The 15,722-nt window shown below is 37.7% G+C and overlaps 1 protein-coding gene across 1 annotated transcript in view; it reads left to right on the plus strand.

The window, feature by feature from the left end:
• The window catches only part of LOC115437420 (pappalysin-2-like), an 85,130-nt gene that overhangs the window by 7,660 nt on the left and 61,748 nt on the right, over window positions 1-15,722 (plus strand). Inside the window, exon 3 of the mRNA XM_030160645.1 lies at window positions 4,476-4,589. Within this exon, the coding sequence (XP_030016505.1) occupies window positions 4,476-4,589 (114 nt within the window). The remainder of the gene's footprint in view (window positions 1-4,475; window positions 4,590-15,722) is intronic.

A 15,722-nucleotide genomic window follows, 5' to 3' on the forward strand; every position in this document is an offset into this window, starting at 1 on the left:
CAGGCATATGGGCAGGTTGATACCAGAAAACCAGCAAATCCAAGGGGTCGAAAGTGCAAAAATAGGTCAAATAAGTGAAAAAAAAACAAGAACCTCAGCTCTAAAATGAAGCAAATGTCTACATTTGCTAACATTGTAGTCCCACTGCCTGCCACTGGGGGCAGAACCAAAAACCTCTGGCTGCCGTGGTTCAGAGTTTTGGCGTCCACATCATTTTTCAGTGTTCCTACTGTTCGACTGTGTGCTGTGTCTGTATTTTACTCTTTCCATAAATCTCCTCTTGGCATTTAACAACAAATATTTAATTCGCAAGATGTCAATATAATACAACGACTTCCACATGAATGAAAAGTCATATGTTTGGCCGGTTTGTTGATGTGTGATATCATGGGTTTGCTGATGCCAAGTTCTCAGAGCAAATAGGACCTTTGATTGACGGGTCTGTATGATGGTTTGCTCATTTGCCAAGTCAGACTTTCAGAGTCAAAACTGTAAAATGAGTTTATTATACAATGTTTACTATATTACCAGTAAGCTAGTTTTTAGCATTAGCTCACTTCTGGCTCCCATAGTTCTGCCCAAATTCCAAACTACTGGCTTGAAAATAACAGCTCCTTCATCTGCTGTAGAGTCTGGAAAAAACAAATACAGAATGGATGAAAGAAAGACTGACTAACAACGGGCTTTTGCTCTTTTATGTGCCCACGACAGAGAATGATGGAGGTATTAAAGGAGTGATATTTAGCTTTTTTAAATATAATTATGGATTTTCCAACATTTCCCTGTGGTCTCCATAAACTGTAAATGCTCTGCTTGGGTCTGAATTCTTCATTCATTCAACTCCACAGGTCCATCTTCAACCCTATTTCTGAGTAATGACACCAGAAAGGTGGTTTGGAGCGCTGGCCCTTTAAATGCACATGAGCCACTTCAGGCTCCGCCCCCTCCAGGTTGTTGGCTGTGCTGCTCTGTCCCGTAATCGGCTCCAAGTTTGGACATATTTTCAGTTTTTGCAACAACCGCTGCTGCAGATAAACAATTATGTCAAACTCGGAGAAATGTTCTTCAGAAGTCTGGACCTTTTATGCGCAAATGTTGTGACGTAACTCGTTAGAAAACGTAACAAATTAAGCAGGAATTAAAACAGGTTGTAGAAATCCACTGGATTTTTGCCAGAATGAATATAAAGATAGTTTTGCAGCAGCTGGAGGGTTCAAATTCAAACTGTATGAACTATTAGGGTCCAAATACACAAATAAATGAACCACAGACTAATAAAAGTCAGTTTAGGAAAATATGAGCCCTTTAAGTTTTTGAATTTGCATGTTCTGCAAATGAACCACTAGATCAGGACTACTCAACAGGCAGCCCATGGGCCAGAACCGGCCTGTCAATCAAATTGGACCGGCCTGCAGCCCCTCTACCCACAAGTTCTAAATAAATAGTTTAACAGCCGTTAAACAATACATACGGCTATTTGCAACAACTTACGCCATTTTGCGACGCAGCCACAGTTTAGAGAAGGCCACAGAGACCAGCTTCAGTACATAAGACATAAAACATTGTGCATTTCATGGAAAAGAGATGCAAAGTTGACAGTGAAACTAGAAAATTTAGCAAAATTTGATTTGTCTACGTCAAAGAACAAAGCAATATTAATGGTCATAAATTGTTTGAAATGTTAGGTTTATATTTCTTACTTGAATTAAAGAGCTCATATTTCTCTAAACCCACTTTTTTTAGTCTGTGGTTCATTTATTTGTGTATTTGGACCCTAATAGTTCATACAGTTTGAATTTGAACCCTCCAGCTGCTGCAAAACTATCTTTATATTCATTCTGGCAAAAATCAAGTGGATTTCTACAACCTGTTTTAATTCCTGCTTAATTTGTTACGTTTTCTAACGAGTTACGTCACAACATTTGTGCATAAAAGGTCCAGACTTCTGAAGAACATTTCTCCGAGTTCGACATAATTGTTTATCTGCAGCAGCGGTTGTTGCAAAAACTGAAAATATGTCCAAACTTGGAGCCGATTACGGGACAGAGCAGCACAGCCAACAACCTGGAGGGGGCGGAGCCTGAAGTGGCTCATGTGCATTTAAAGGGCCAGCGCTCCAAACCACCTTTCTGGTGTCATTACTCAGAAATAGTGTTGAAGACGGACCTGTGGAGTTGAATGAATGAAGAATTAAGACCCAAGCAGAGCATTTACAGTTTATGGAGACCACAGGGAAATGTTGGAAAATGAAGAATTCCATTTAACTTCAATTCAACTTCTTTTTCAACTGAAGATAACCATATATTGGAGTATTTGGTTTTACCACCTCACCATCATAGAGCCTCAATATTTTAAAGACGAATGAATTACGCACTCAGTCCTGATCTGAACAGTCTGAAGGTTTTATGGGAAAAAGACATTGGGGTTATCTTTGGGAATGAGGAATGGACGAAAATAATTTCACAATGTGGTACATTTTTAAAGGAAGGTAAAGGCAAATTTACACAATATAAAATATGACAAAGATATTATTGGACACCTGTAAGACTGAATAGATTAGGTCTGATGAATAACTCAGTGTGTTGGAAATGTCAAAATGATAATGGTACTCTGATCCACTGTTTGTGGGAATGTCCAATCATCAAAGGTTTCTGGATAGTTGTAATTCATACTCTAAATAATTGGTTGGACAGAACTGTGCCACTTTGTCCAAGGCTGTGTTTACTGGGTGAAACAGGACAGATAGCTAATGTATCAAATGAAAAATTTTCTGTTATTATGGTTGGGGTTTCAGTAGCTGTCAGGATTATTCTTAAACACTGGAAAATACCTAAAGCCCCACAGTTTAAAGAATGGGTCAATAGGATGATAAAGACTGCTTCATATGAATGTATGCTTCATAAGGTCAATAACAGGGATAAAACCACAGCACCAGTTTGGGACTCATTCTGGTCTTACATAACTATGACTGACAGTCAGCAGGATGAGAGTTGAACTACTTCCCTCATGTATTTAATTAATTAATTAATTAATTATCATTTTTATTTTATTATTATTATTTATCTATTTTTCTTTAAGATCTTCCACGCCTCGTAGTTTTGTTTTGTTTTTTTGTTTTTGTTTTTTTCATGTATGTACAGAAGCCCTCAATGTTATTGTTATTATTAAGCAACACTGTATGAATGTCATGATCCAAGTGAAAACTGTAATAAAAACTTGAATTATAAAAAAAAAAAAAAAAAAAAAAAAAAGAATTCCATTTAACAAAAGCAAAATATCACTCCTTTAAAAGTCAGAAGTTACTGTGACTGTGATGGTATGTTCAAATTTAACACAACAGGTTAACATTTAAATAAAAATGTTAAAAATGTGTTGGCGATATGTGTCAATTGTCCATCTGATATTAGAGTTAATACTACAGTGGTCCGACCCACAGTCCACAGGATTCCCAAAATTTGTCCCATGGGAAAATATAGTTGAATAGCCCTGCACTAGATGTTAGTAAATACTATTCACTGAAGCTTTAACAGAATAAACTACAGCTTCAACTAATGTTCAACTGAATTTTAAAGTCATCATCGGTGAAGTTGAAGAGTCAGATATTCGATTTTACTTCAGATGAATATGCTAACTGTGAACTAACCTGCCTTTTTATTTTTACTCTGCTTTATTGTTTGTTTTTAACTCTCCTGTTTTACTGTACGGTGTCCTTGAGTGCCAAGAAAGGCGTCTATAAATAAAATGTATTATTATTACCTCCGCCAAGGAGGTTATGTTTTTGCCAGGGTTTGTTTGTTTGTTTGTCTGTCCGTTAGTGTGCAACATAACTCAAAAAGTTATGGACAGATTTTGATGAAATTTTCAGGGTTTGTTGGAAATGGGATAAGGAAGAAATGATTAAATTTTGGTGGTGATCGGGGGTGGGGGGGCCCACAGGGGGGCCCATTTCCAACAAACCCTGAAAATTTCATCAAAATCTGTCCATAACTTTTTGAGTTATGTTGCACACTAACGGACAGACAAACAGACAGACAAACAAACAAACCCTGGCAAAAACATAACCTCCTTGGCGTGGGGGGGGGCCCACAGGGGGGGCCACTGATCAGCCTTGGCGGAGGTCTGCGCTCTCCGAGTGCTTCTAGTTATTATTATTATTATTATTAACTAGGATATAACTGAAAGAAAATGACCCTTTTTCTGGACATCCTCCAGATGTAAGGCTAATGTACCGCCCCTCATCCAACTTTCATGAAAATCAGCGCAGCAGTTTTTGTTTTTTGTCAAACATTTCTGACAAACTGAACCACCTACCTTGGCCGAGGTAACAACGACATAAAATGCCTGGAGTCTGGGCTATAAAAGCCAGTCTCCGTTATACTGGCTTATTGTGTCGACTAAAATCACCAGTTTATTGACTATTTATTTTAATCATTTAAACAGCCTCCGTTGTGCATTTCCTTTTGGTCTTTGTGTAGCTCTGCAGGTACCAGCACCTGGAAATGAGTGACAAACCGCCTCCTGATGCCTGGTTCCCCTGCACAGCCCCCATCGACACAAGCAACGACCTGGAACATTCATTTTGGCTGAAGGTAAGCGTGTATATGTGCACACTGTGCATCTGTTTTACCCTTCACTGTATCAGTGTGGGTGGTTCCTCAGTGTTCAGCAGCTTCCATCACTTTCCAGTTCTTCTTTTAGGCAAGGCAAGGCAAGTTTATTTGTATAGGACATTTCGGCAACAAGGCAATTCAAGGTGCTTCACACAGGACATTGAAATAAAAGAAACAAAAAGTAACACATTTAAAACATTATAAAAGAAACATGTAACAGGTGATTAAAAACAGCAAGTAAGAAAACAACACATAAAATAAAAAAAAACATAAAATAAAAATAAAAACACACACATATTAAAGTGTAATGGAAATATTACTTATATCCATATATATTCATATATATTTCATATATCATATAGGCTTCTAACTCTATTTCAGATATATTCATGTCACTGTGTATTATAGAGCAGTTTGGACCTCTTTTGTGTTGTGTCCACAGTAGAAGGCCAAACCCACATTTCTCACGGGGGTCTAATCTCTAAGTTCCTGACACTAACCAAAACACTTTCCACACATCATAATTTTCTCATGGGAGACAGAAGACTACAGGGTGATTTGTATTTTTGGGTTCAGACCGTCTCAGTCTTTGTCTGAGGGGGATCTCTTTCTATGGAGCTCCAAATAAAGGGATTTCTTTGACACTGAACGTTTGAACTTATCCTTCTTTATTATAGACAAATTAGTGGAGTAATATTTTTTCCACAACAATTTGGTGTCAGAAGTGGGATAGCTGAAGATCCGCCATGTGACACTCGAAGGCGTCGGACAGGTTAGCCACCAAGAATCCACCATCTAGGGGTTCTCCTCTACCTCACTGAAAATCTTAAGAGACGAGAGGGTCTGACGCCTGGAGTGAAACTGGTCGACTTCACGTCTATTCAACGAACTCAATACTCTACTTCCTCGTCTGAAGGGTGAGATATATTTTGAAGCATTTGCTTATTAATCGGATTGAAAAAAAAAAAAAAAAAGATTTGTCAGACCGTCTCAGTCTTTGTCTGAGGGGTATCTCTTTCTATGGAGCTCCAAATAAAGGGATTTCTTTGACACTGAACATTTGAACTTATCCTTCTTTATTATAGACGAATTAGTAGAGTATTATTTTTTCCATAACAATTATAAGAGTTGCAGTGCGGAGTTTCAAAGAGAATATAGAATTTAAAAAGTCAAAAGCCTTTTAGTCAAAGGCAGCAGTGAACAGGTGAGTCTTTAACCTGGACTTAAAAGAACTCAGACTCTCAGCAGACCTGATATTTTCTGGTAGTTTGTTCCAGATATACGGAGCATAGAAACTGAACGCTGATTCTCTTTAAATGGTTTACGGGTCTTTCACACAGACGACTGGCTGAAACACACATTCCGAACTTTTCCTCACAAATGCATTTGTTTTGCGGTAATTACTTATTTTTTCAGATCACAGGACAATAGCTGGTTTACAGGTTTACTCATCACTACAAGATATACGATACAATGGTTCACATTTTGCATGTATCTGTGCATTATACCATATTTACTGTTTTTTTTGTTTTGTTTTTTTAACCCTTTCATGCATACTGGTCACTCCAGTGGACAGCTATTCTCCAGCTGTTCTCTTATATATTCATGGGTTTTGTTGTTTTAGTTCCATATCAGCCAACACAGCGGACACTTATGCATATGTAACTTTGCTGTTCTTGATAAACCTGATCTGCAGTAACATGTTTGAGTGTAAATCAATTGTTATTAGACTATAATTATCATTTTTTCTTTAACAAAAGGTTTTTTTTGTACATTACCTCCATGAAGTGAGTAATAACTAGTATTAGAGTATGTTTAAATATGAGAAAACATCAGATTAGCAGCATTAAAAGTGTTTATATTTCATAGTTTTCTCTGTATATCAGTAAGTACATGTTTCTTTGCTTCAAAAATTAAACGCATCGTATTCATTTGAGTGGACATTTTTGCAGCTCCATGAAAAATAGGTTCATAAAAAGCTGTCAATTGCATTTTTTTTTCATGCCTAAAGAGGGATAAAAACAGGGGGGGGGGGGGGATCATGATTAAGGTTCTCATAGTTCATGCATGAAAGGGTTAATCTGAAAAATAAGTCAGTACATTTTATTTATAGAGCACTTTTCACAGACAGTCACAAAGTGCTTTACAGTGCAAAATACAGTTAAAATACCATTAAAAAATACAATTAACGCCGACCTTCGAAAGAAGATGGAGACCAGTTTTCAGTCTTTTTGGAATGGATATTTAAGCCTGGATTGTTTTTGGGGTTTTTTTTCTTTTTTTTTCTCTCCTTTTCTTCATTGTATCCAAATACTTTATATTATAATCTTGTGCCCAATCTCAGGACAAATGTTTTTACTCTGTACATTGTTTTTTTTTGTTTTATTTTGTTTTCTTCAATAAAAGTTCCAAAAAAAAAAAAATTAAATACAGTTAACCCATAAAGACCGAAACAACCACTGGCAACCAAAATCATCTACCAATATAAAATGTTTAATCACTTCTGATCCACTAATCCTATCAATCCATGTAAATAATTGGTGTAAAATACAGTTATTCATCTTTTCATGGTCTTCAGATATGACCCATTTGGATGCTCAGAGGCTCCGTAGTTACCATGGAAACATCATCTTTTGCAACATTGATTCACCAGTAAAATCCATGGAGTTGGATCAATGACAGTGGATGGACACACTGGGTTTATGTTCAGTTAATGAGAGATTGGACTGAAAAAGTCACTTTTTCTTTTGATTTATATGTAGTTGAGTTTGAAGTAAAGTCATATTCTGATTAAATGTTATTTAGAAATGTAGTTTAGTGTTGTTTGCGGATTCCATCAATATAAAATCACACTTTCCTTCTATATAAACAGTTGATTTTTTTGCACTTGTTGTGTCTTTTATAGGAATATTTGTACAGGAGTAACTGTCAGATGTACATTTAATAGCATTGTTCATTTAACCCTTAAAGACCTAAACATGCACTGTGGACCAAAACCATCTACTGATCTGAACTGTTTAATACCCATTAATCCTATCAATCCATGTAAATAATTGGTGTAAAATACAGTTATTCATCTTTTCATGGTCATCAGATATGACCCATTTGGACGCTCAGAGGCTCCGTAGTTACCATGGAAACATTGTCATCTTCTCCAACATTGATTCACCAGTAAAACCCATGGAGTTGGATCAATGACAGTGGATGGACACACTGGGTTTATGTTCAGTTCATGAGAGATTTTACTGAAAAAGTCACTTTTTCTTTTGATTTACATGTAGTTGAGTTTGAAGTAAAGTCATATTCTGATTAAATTTTATTTAGAAATGTAGTTTAGTGTCGTTTGCGGATTCCACATTATGAAATACAGAACTAAATGACAGATGCTAACATTAAGAGCTTTACTAAGAAGTAGGGCTGGGTAAAAAAATCGATTTAATCGATCTTAGATCGATCTCATTTTAATTTTGCGTAATCAATTAATAGTGGATGAGATCGATTTTTCAGAGCAGGACCAGGAGTATGTGGAATCATGGGCGGCTCCGTCTTGTGAACCCCTGGGGAAGACTTGGTCTCACTTTCGAAAAAGATGCGGAAAAGACGTGGTGGGGAAACCCCCTCCGCTGGAGGTGCTCCGGCCTCAAACTCAAACCCGCAGTGTGAAGGAAGTGGACGCCCAGCTAATCACGGAAGCTGGTCGTCGTTGGAATAATAACTTGGATCCATACTGTCACCTATGACTGAGTATGGAGTTAGAGGAAGAGTAAAGCGACAATGTCCGACCGCTACGCTACCCCCCCCCCCCCAAATGTGTAGAAGCCTCCAGCCATAAAACAGAATAAAGATGATGAAGTCTGTTCTGATCCACTGTACAAACATGGCAATGTTTGTGTCCTGTTCATTATTTCAGAGCAGATTCAGCTACTTCCTGCTGAAATGTCAGATTTATTTCCTTTCTAATATCAATATTGATCCCAGTATTGATGTGTTGCATGACTGTGGTACTCAAATAATCAGGTTACAACTCAAAATTGTACTTTGGTATCACTAAATTAATCTGACTCAATCAATTAATACTGAATCGAATCGATATTGAATCGAATTGAATTGAATCATGATTAATTGATTCAGAACCTTATGAATCGAAATCGAATCGATTATGGAAATTGGCCATGATACCCAGCCCTACTAAGAAGTAACGTTAGCCAAAACAATATGTAATTTAAGGTATGATTTTACGCAAGAATACAGCATAAATTAACGTTAACCGACACAAAATGGCAACCACAAATCCAGGTTTCGTTGCCTGGATTCCAGTTATTTCTACGAATTACAGTGATCCATCTGCTTCTTCTGTCTTTGGCTTTAGGTCGCCGCTCCGAGTGCTTTTTAACCTGTTTAACCCTGACCATATTTTCAGGGGAAAAACGCCTAAAAAGACATACCCAAAGTAAATGAAGAATTACTTCTAATACCTATAATAATAAGGTTCATATGGATGTTCTTAGTGTCTATGGACATTTACAGACCTCACAGAATCTATTCCCATTGTCTAAAATATTGTAACTATTACTATGTGTGAGTAAACTGTAACAAACTAAAAGAGAAATTAGACTTTTTTATCCTCGTCTGTTTTTTTTCGGCTGGATTGACGATATGTATAAATTAATTGTCCGTGTCGGAGATTTTTAATAGTGTATATTTCACCCCACAAAGATTAAAAATCATGTTTGAACATTAAAGTTTGCACAAAAATACACTTTTGATGTACTTTTATTAACATTAGGGTCTAAACTTTGAGCAAAAGTTGAAAAAAAAACATCCATTGTCCTGATTTATTATATTTTTATAGTAGATGAATATTAATATAATTTTTTCGGCCTGCGGGCGGGCTGATAGGGCTAAAGGGGTTTAAACCTATTTGTGCGATCAATGGCACAACAGCTCTTCCCCATTTTTCAGATTGTTCTAAAGCACAGGTGTCAAACATGCGGCCCGGGGGCCAAATCTGGCCCACCAGAGGGTCCAGTCCGGCCCTTTGGATGAATGTGTGAAATGCAAAAATTACACTAAGATATTAACAATCATTTTAGTTCAGGTTCCACATTCAGAGCAATATGATCGAAAGCAGGTTATTTTTAAATGTAAAAATTTTCATGTATTTACACTAAAACAAAGCATAATTTCGCAAAAATTGTGAATAACCTGATATGTCTGAAGAGAAGTAAGCACAATTTTAACAATATTATGTCTGTAAATGATAAACTGGAGCATAACATTGCTAAAATTGCACTTATTTATTCAGTTTGTTCATGTTATTCCCATTGTTTTAAAGGATAATGTAATGTAATTTTACTTGTTTCTCTCTAAAACGTAGAGGAAAGTTTGGAGTCGACATTATTTCTATATTATTATTGTATTGTTTTATATGGAAGTAAATCTGTCTCATCAGATTTTGAATTATAAAAGCCACTGAATTTCTTGCGCTCAATTTTTTTTGCAATGAAATTAAGTATCTGATTTATTTATTTTTGTCTCTGAATTCAACTATGTTCATAAATTCAGAATAAAAATAAATTCAGACGCAAAAATTCAGATAACACATCCGGGACACCAAGGATAAGCAATCGATTCTTTTGCAAGTTGAACCGACAGCCAGCCAATCGAGTTACGTTAGGCTGGTCATGTGACGCCAATGCAGGAAGACGGTCAGCGCAGATGTGTGATCTGAATTTTTTAATTCTAAATTATGAACATAGTTGAAATTCTGAGACAAAAAATTCAGATACTTAATTTCAGTGCAAAAAAATTCAGTGCTAGAAATTCAATAGCTTTTATAATTCAAACTACAGTCTACTCTCGTTAAACCGCCCGCCATTATACCGCCATTTTTGCTCACTGCCGACCAAAACCATTGCACAAAAATCCCCAATGCATTATTCCATTAGCTACCGCCATTTCCGCCTATCGCCATCCGCCAGCCCAGTTCCACGCACAAACAACACTTATACCATTGATTTCCTGACCGTTATACCGCCAGCGTGATTGCCATCGAGTACACAGAAATTTTAACAACGCACTGAAACAAACGCGCCAGACGCTGATCGCGACAAGCTACGAGTAGGTCTACGGAACGGCCACCGTTCATTTATCGCAGAACACTCAGTAGGTCAGGATGTCGGGAAGAGGACGTGGGATTAAGCCAAAGCCTCAAGATGATGGGGTGTCATTTCCCGACACGGTATAATAATGCTTCAAATGTTTCCCCACTTTAAATGATCCCTTACAACATAACAGAATCAAGATTTATTTAGAAACGCAATTAGAACGGGTTAACGGAGGCAGCATAGACATCATATAGTAAAGACATGCACATTATGGACGCAACCCGTTGTAACGCCATTTTCGCTATACCGCCAATTTGGCCGTGAACGGAAGTTGGCGGTATAACGAGAGTAGACTGTATGATGAGACAGATTTACTTCCATAGTTTCACTGCTCCGGCCCACTTCAGATCAAATTTAGCTGAATGTGGCCCCTGAACTAAAATGAGTTTGACACCCCTGTTCTAAAGTTTTCGCAGTATTCAAGCCAAAGCCGCCACTCATCTCCCTCTTTCTGCCACTCAGTGGACGTAACCGCGGTGACTTCCACTAGCGGTGACGTCACGTGCATTCCCTCTATTATTTCATCATTGTCCTGGTTTTGCGTCCTGGTGTCTGTAGTTGGACCTGGTGTTCCGTTCCTGGCCCAGGTCGGTCCTTCTGTATTATATCCTGTTTCCACCGTCCCCACCTTCACCTGTGTGGGTCCAGACTAAGCAGAGGTTGGCTGTTGATGTGACTGATAGCTCCACAGCCCGGTCCGTTCTGCTCTGGGTTACAGACTCCCTTCTACTCATGAGCGTGCCTCTTTCCTTCGTGCATACACTCATTCATTTTTTTTTTTTTTCATTTCATTTCCACTTCGCTGCTGTATGACTCATCTTTCCATCCCATGCTTCTTTTATGGACACCCTCTTTATCAGGCCCATCTTCTTTGGAAGGCCGTCTTCTCCCTAAACACTCTTTCACCGTCTGAAAAGCCTTTATTAGAACAGCCGTATCTGCCAGCTCTCCCTCAAACACCTCTTTTTTTTTTTCTCTCCTCTCCTTGAAATGTTCTTTTTTGTGTCTGAAAAGCCTCCCTCTCCTTGAATCCGTTTGCGTGCTGTATCTGACGAGTGTTCTTCAGCCGTCCTGTGGTGTCTGTCTTCCAGCTCTTTCAAAGGCTGTTTCATTTCTGCACTTCACATGTTTTTCCTTCGTACTTCAGAAGTGATACTCCGACAGACTGAAACACTCTGGTGACCTCAGCCGTGCGTCCCTGTCTGATTTGTCGGTCTACTTATCGCAGTTCACCGAGGTCAACCGAGGTCGCCTGTTTGCTGACATGTCTTTGTTTTTTTGTTTTGTTTTTTTTTTTTTTTTATAGTTTTGCTTTCTGTCTTTCCTTCAGTTTATACAGGGTGGGGAAGCAAAATTTACAATGAACATTTAGTTGTTTTTTCTCAGCAGGCACTACGTCAATTGTTTTGAAACCAAACATATATTGATGTCATAATCATACCTAACACTATTATCCATACCTTTTCACAAACTTTTGCCCATATGAGTAATCAGGAAAGCAAACGTCAAAGAGTGTGTGATTTGCTGAATGCACTCGTCACACCAAAGGAGATTTCAAAAATAGTAGGAGTGTCCATAAAGACTGTTTATAATGGAAAGAAGAGAATGACTATGAGCAAAACTATTAGGAGAAAGTCTGGAAGATACTATTAAAGAAGAATGGGAGAAGTTGTCACCCGAACATTTGAGGAACACTTGCGCAAGTTTCAGGAAGCGTGTGAAGGCAGTTATTGAGAAAGGAGGAGGACACATAGAATAAAAACATTTCCTATTATGTACATTTTCTTGTGGCAAATAAATTCTCATGACTTTCAATAAACTAATTGGTCATACACTGTCTTTCAATCCCTGCCTCAAAATATTGTAAATTTTGCTTCCCCACCCTGTACACTGTAAAAAAACAGTCTGTAATTTAACAGAATTTTCACTGTTTATTTTACAGGTTTTTCCTGCATTTTTAAGATACAGGAAAATATCAATGAAATTACAAAAATAGACTGTGATTTTACATGTCAAATGTAAAATAACATGAAAAAATAGGACCAATGGCCCTGTAGCTTACCGGCCAAATTAAAAGCTTTGGGAAATGTATCCAGATGTCATTTATTATCACCCAGTTCTGTGTATTTATTCTATTACAGAAATAACCCATGTTTTGGTCATATTCCAATCAGATCTGAAAAAAATTCAAATTCCAACTTGATATCATTGATACTGATTTATTGGATCAATCCACTTCCTATCTCTTATAATGGGAAAATTTTTCAAAGTCGCACCAAATCCAGAATTAGATCAGGATCAAAATAATTTCAATACCTTGTGTTGACATCATCATACAGAAGCTGTACACCAAGTTTGAAGTCAATCAGAACTGGAGTTTGGGAGAAAAAGACGATTGAATTTTTTTCCCTGTAAGAGCCCATATTAAATTTTCCGTAAGTTTCCGGATCGAGAAGAAGATCCTGATCCGCACGTGGACATTAAGTTTTGGTCATCTCCCCATCAGGGCTGGACTGTAGAAATTTACACTGGATATCATTTATATTTACTGAGTTATTGCATCGATCCACTTCCTATCTCTTATAATGGGGAAATTTTTCAAAGTGGCACCAAATCCAGAATCAGATCCGGATCCAAATAATTTCACTAACTTTTGTTGACATCATCATAAAGAAGCTGTATACCAAGTTTGAAGTCAATCGGAATTGTAGTTTCGGAGAAGAAGATGATTGAAATTTTTGTAACGGACAATGGACAACAGACGACAACGACAGACGCCGTGTGACGACAATAGCTTACGACCTGTCAGCCGGTAAACTAAAAACTGTAACTGTGAATAACCATAAAATTTTCATTTTTTAGAAGAATTTTTTTCTTTTTTCACAGAAAATACATTTGCAAATGTATCGTAATCTCACAAATATTTCTTTTCTATTTATGAGATTAAACTGTTAATTTAAAGTTTAACACTGTAAAAAAAATAAATAAATAAAACGGGATAAAATTACTGGCAATTAACCATTGCTCATTGTGTAAAAGCTGTAAATACAAGCCAAAAAAGACAGAGCATTTGGAGATAAACATCCATGCCAAAGTGAAACACTGCAATCAAAACCTAATAGTATAACAGTAATACTAGTCTATATCATAATACTGGAAGGTTTCAGAGTGTCTGTGTGTGTGTGTCTGCACAGTTCGGAGAAATGTAGACATTTTTAACTGTCCAGTTTGGTTCCTACAGCTGAGGAACAGTCCCATCTCTACATTAAATATCTCGGCAAGTTGATAGGACCAATATTTTGGGAGATATTAGTTATTTTGGAATACAATAGCCTTACAATCACGTTGCTCAGTGGACCAGAAATGCACGATGGGAAATGAAGTTAAAAACAGGAATGACGCAATTTACTAATTACTTACTAATTAATATCAGTATTAATATGACCGGTCGTTCCCCTTGGATCAACGCTCTAGTCTATGTCATAATACTGGAAGGAGAGCGTCTGTGTGTATCTGCACAGTTCTGAGAAATGTAGACGTTTTTAACTGTCCAATTTGGTTCCTACAGCTGAGGAACAGTCCCATCTCTACAATAAATATCTTAGCAAGGTGATAGGACCAATATTTTGGGAGATAATCACGTTACGTTGCCCATGACGGTTGACTGGAAGCGCAGTACCACGCTGCATGATGGGAAATGAAGTTACAAACAGGAACGCACATTTCCTAACTTCAGTCCCTAGATATCGGTATTAATTTGACCCGTCGTTCCCCACGGGTCAACTCGTTAGTCTATATTGTAGTACTGGAAGGTTTCAGAGTGTCTGTGTGTGTATCTACACAGTTCTCAGAAATGTAGACGTTTTTAACTGGCTAATTTGGTTCCTACAGCTGAGGAACAGTCCCATCTCCAGATTAAAAATGTCGGCAAGTTGATAGGACCAATATTTTGGGAGATAATCACATTATGTTGCCCATGACGGTTGACCAGAAGTGCAGTACCACGCTGCATGAAGTTACAAACAGGAACGCACATTTACTAACTTCAGTCCCTAGATATCGGTATTAATTTGACCCGTCGTTCCCCACGGGTCAACTCGTTAGTCTATATTGTAGTACTGGAAGGTTTCAGAGTGTCTGTGTGTGTGTATCTGCACAGTTCTGAGAAATGTAGACATTTTTAACTGTCTAATTTGGTTCCTACAGCTGAGGAACAGTCCCATCTCCACATTAAATGTCTCGGCAAGTTGATCGGACCAATATTTTGGGAGATATTAGTCATTTTGGAATACAATAGCCTTACAATCACGTTGCTCAGTGGACCAGAAATGCACGATGGGAAATGAAGTTAAAAACAGGAATGACGCAATTTACTAATTACTTACTAATTAATATCAGTATTAATATGACCGGTCGTTCCCCTTGGATCAACGCTCTAGTCTATGTCATAATACTGGAAGGAGAGCGTCTGTGTGTATCTGCACAGTTCTGAGAAATGTAGACGTTTTTAACTGTCCAATTTGGTTCCTACAGCTGAGGAACAGTCCCATCTCCACATTAAAAATGTCGGCAAGTTGATAGGACCAATATTTTGGGAGATAATCACATTACGTTGCCCATGACGGTTGACCAGAAGTGCAGTACCACGCTGCATGAAGTTACAAACAGGAACGCACATTTACTAACTTCAGTCCCTAGATATCGGTATTAATTTGACCCGTCGTTCCCCACGGGTCAACTCGCTAGTCTATATTGTAGTACTGGAAGGTTTCAGAGTGTCTGTGTGTGTGTATCTGCACAGTTCTGAGAAATGTAGACATTTTTAACTGTCCAATTTGGTTCCTACAGCTGAGGAACAGTCCCATCTCCACATTAAAAATCTCAGCAAGTTGATAGGACCAATATTTTGGGAGATAATCACGTTATGTTGCGTAACCCATGACGG

This window comes from Sphaeramia orbicularis, chromosome 17, assembly GCF_902148855.1.
Source record: "Sphaeramia orbicularis chromosome 17, fSphaOr1.1, whole genome shotgun sequence".
Taxonomy (NCBI): Eukaryota; Metazoa; Chordata; class Actinopteri; order Kurtiformes; family Apogonidae; genus Sphaeramia; species Sphaeramia orbicularis.